At 39.6% G+C, this 1,597-nt stretch overlaps 1 protein-coding gene across 1 annotated transcript in view; it reads right to left on the bottom strand.

The window, feature by feature from the left end:
* Positions 1–359: 359 nt before the first annotated feature.
* The window catches only part of LOC137656120 (uncharacterized), a 54,469-nt gene continuing 53,231 nt past the window's right edge, over positions 360–1,597 (bottom strand). Inside the window, exon 3 of the mRNA XM_068390294.1 lies at positions 360–1,597. This exon is cut by the window's right edge and continues 583 nt beyond it. Within this exon, the coding sequence (XP_068246395.1) occupies positions 924–1,597 (674 nt within the window). The 3' untranslated portion in view covers positions 360–923.

Here is a 1,597-nt window from a genome sequence, read left to right as displayed (position 1 = left end):
AATACTTTAAAACTATGTTTCAGAAGAGTTCAAACTTTAGGTTAAGCATCGTTCATATTTACATACAAAAGTTACAGAAATAGAAATACTTTGATTTAAGGTTTAAAGGCCCCTCGTGAATGGCAGAGGCAAGGGATAGTGACATTACCCTAGCAAGCAGAACAATGCCCTGGAGACTAATCATATATTATATGATCAGCGCACTAGTCCTCTCTCCACCCAAGCTAGGACCAGGGAGGGCCAGGTAATGGCTGCTGATGACTTAGCAGGTAGACCTATAGGTTGAAGCAACCAAAGGAACTAACGAGTTTGAGCGAGATTCGAACCCCCGTCTGGCGATCACCAGGCACAGACATTACTAACAAGAAAATCTAGAGTATGTCAGATCATGCGAACTGACTCAGAGGTAGGAAACTTATGTCAAGTCATTTCAAGAAAGAGCTCAGGAAACTACTCATTGATAAGCATAAGAAGACGTCCGAAGGTCTAACGTACCCGATGACTCACACTATATTGATGCTTTTTCGTTCAAGACTAGAATGAAAACCGACCAGGGTCAGTTATGAGAATTTCCAGGTAAAAAGCAACAGCTCTATTTAATGCCTGTAATTTTTCCCTTTGTTCATTTTAAAATATTTTTCTAAGTAATGGAAGCTGGACTTACTAGCGGAATTCTCTCTACTTTTCATCATATTCACATTGAAAGTCTAATGAGACAAGTATCTAAATACATTGATGATTTTCCAGCCTGAAGGACAATTAATGAGACAAGATTATAAGAATCATGAAAAACTGAAATATTGAAAACAACTACTTAACTTATCTGTAGAGAAAGAGACACTCACCAAACTGGTTAATCAGAAATTGATGATACCACAGAATAAGTTTGAGATGAGGTAGTCAGCTGATTCCCTTCCAAATGGCTACGATATCAAAGATATTCTCCTAACTATTCTTCTCAATGATCTAGGCCTAAAGAAAGGTTGATCCGTAAAGATATTCGGGGGACGAAACAAAGTCTTCATAACATCAAAATTAATCAGCGCCATCAGGTCTGGAGTCATGAATAAATCCTCGGAAAATTTTGGGTCTGGATTGTCATCAGAAGCAATGTCAACAGAAAGATTGTCCCCATCTAGCATCCGGTTTTCCATAAGATATCCCTGATCGTGTAGTTCTAACATGGCTTCTCCTACAGGATGAGTGGCTGTGTGTGGTAATCCTTTCGTTTCGGGTGAGCTTGCATGGACGAAGTGCTTTGAAGAGATGGTCTTTTCGTATTCTGTCTGTGTAGGGGGACTGTAAAGACTTGTTAAGTCATGGGCAGTTAGCTTTGTTATTTCAATGCCATTGGGATTGGGAGGAACTCGAACGATCTCTCTTGAAGCAGCAGGACCATATAATTCCTTAAGTTTATGACCAAATTGCGATGGGAGAACATTAGGCCGTGCTGTTATATATGTCTTCTGTGCATAAGATGGAGCATTTTTCATAGCAGAACGTCCAGTAGAATACTTTCTAGAACGGCCATCCGATTGTTGGTAAGAATTTGCTGGTGAATTGTACTTCTGTTCAGCTATGAAAGGGATTCTTTTCA

This window comes from Palaemon carinicauda, chromosome 17, assembly GCF_036898095.1.
Source record: "Palaemon carinicauda isolate YSFRI2023 chromosome 17, ASM3689809v2, whole genome shotgun sequence".
NCBI classification, from domain to species: domain Eukaryota; kingdom Metazoa; phylum Arthropoda; class Malacostraca; order Decapoda; family Palaemonidae; genus Palaemon; species Palaemon carinicauda.
The sequence above is the reverse complement of the archived record's forward strand: the minus strand, read 5'-3'. Positions and strand labels throughout refer to the sequence as shown.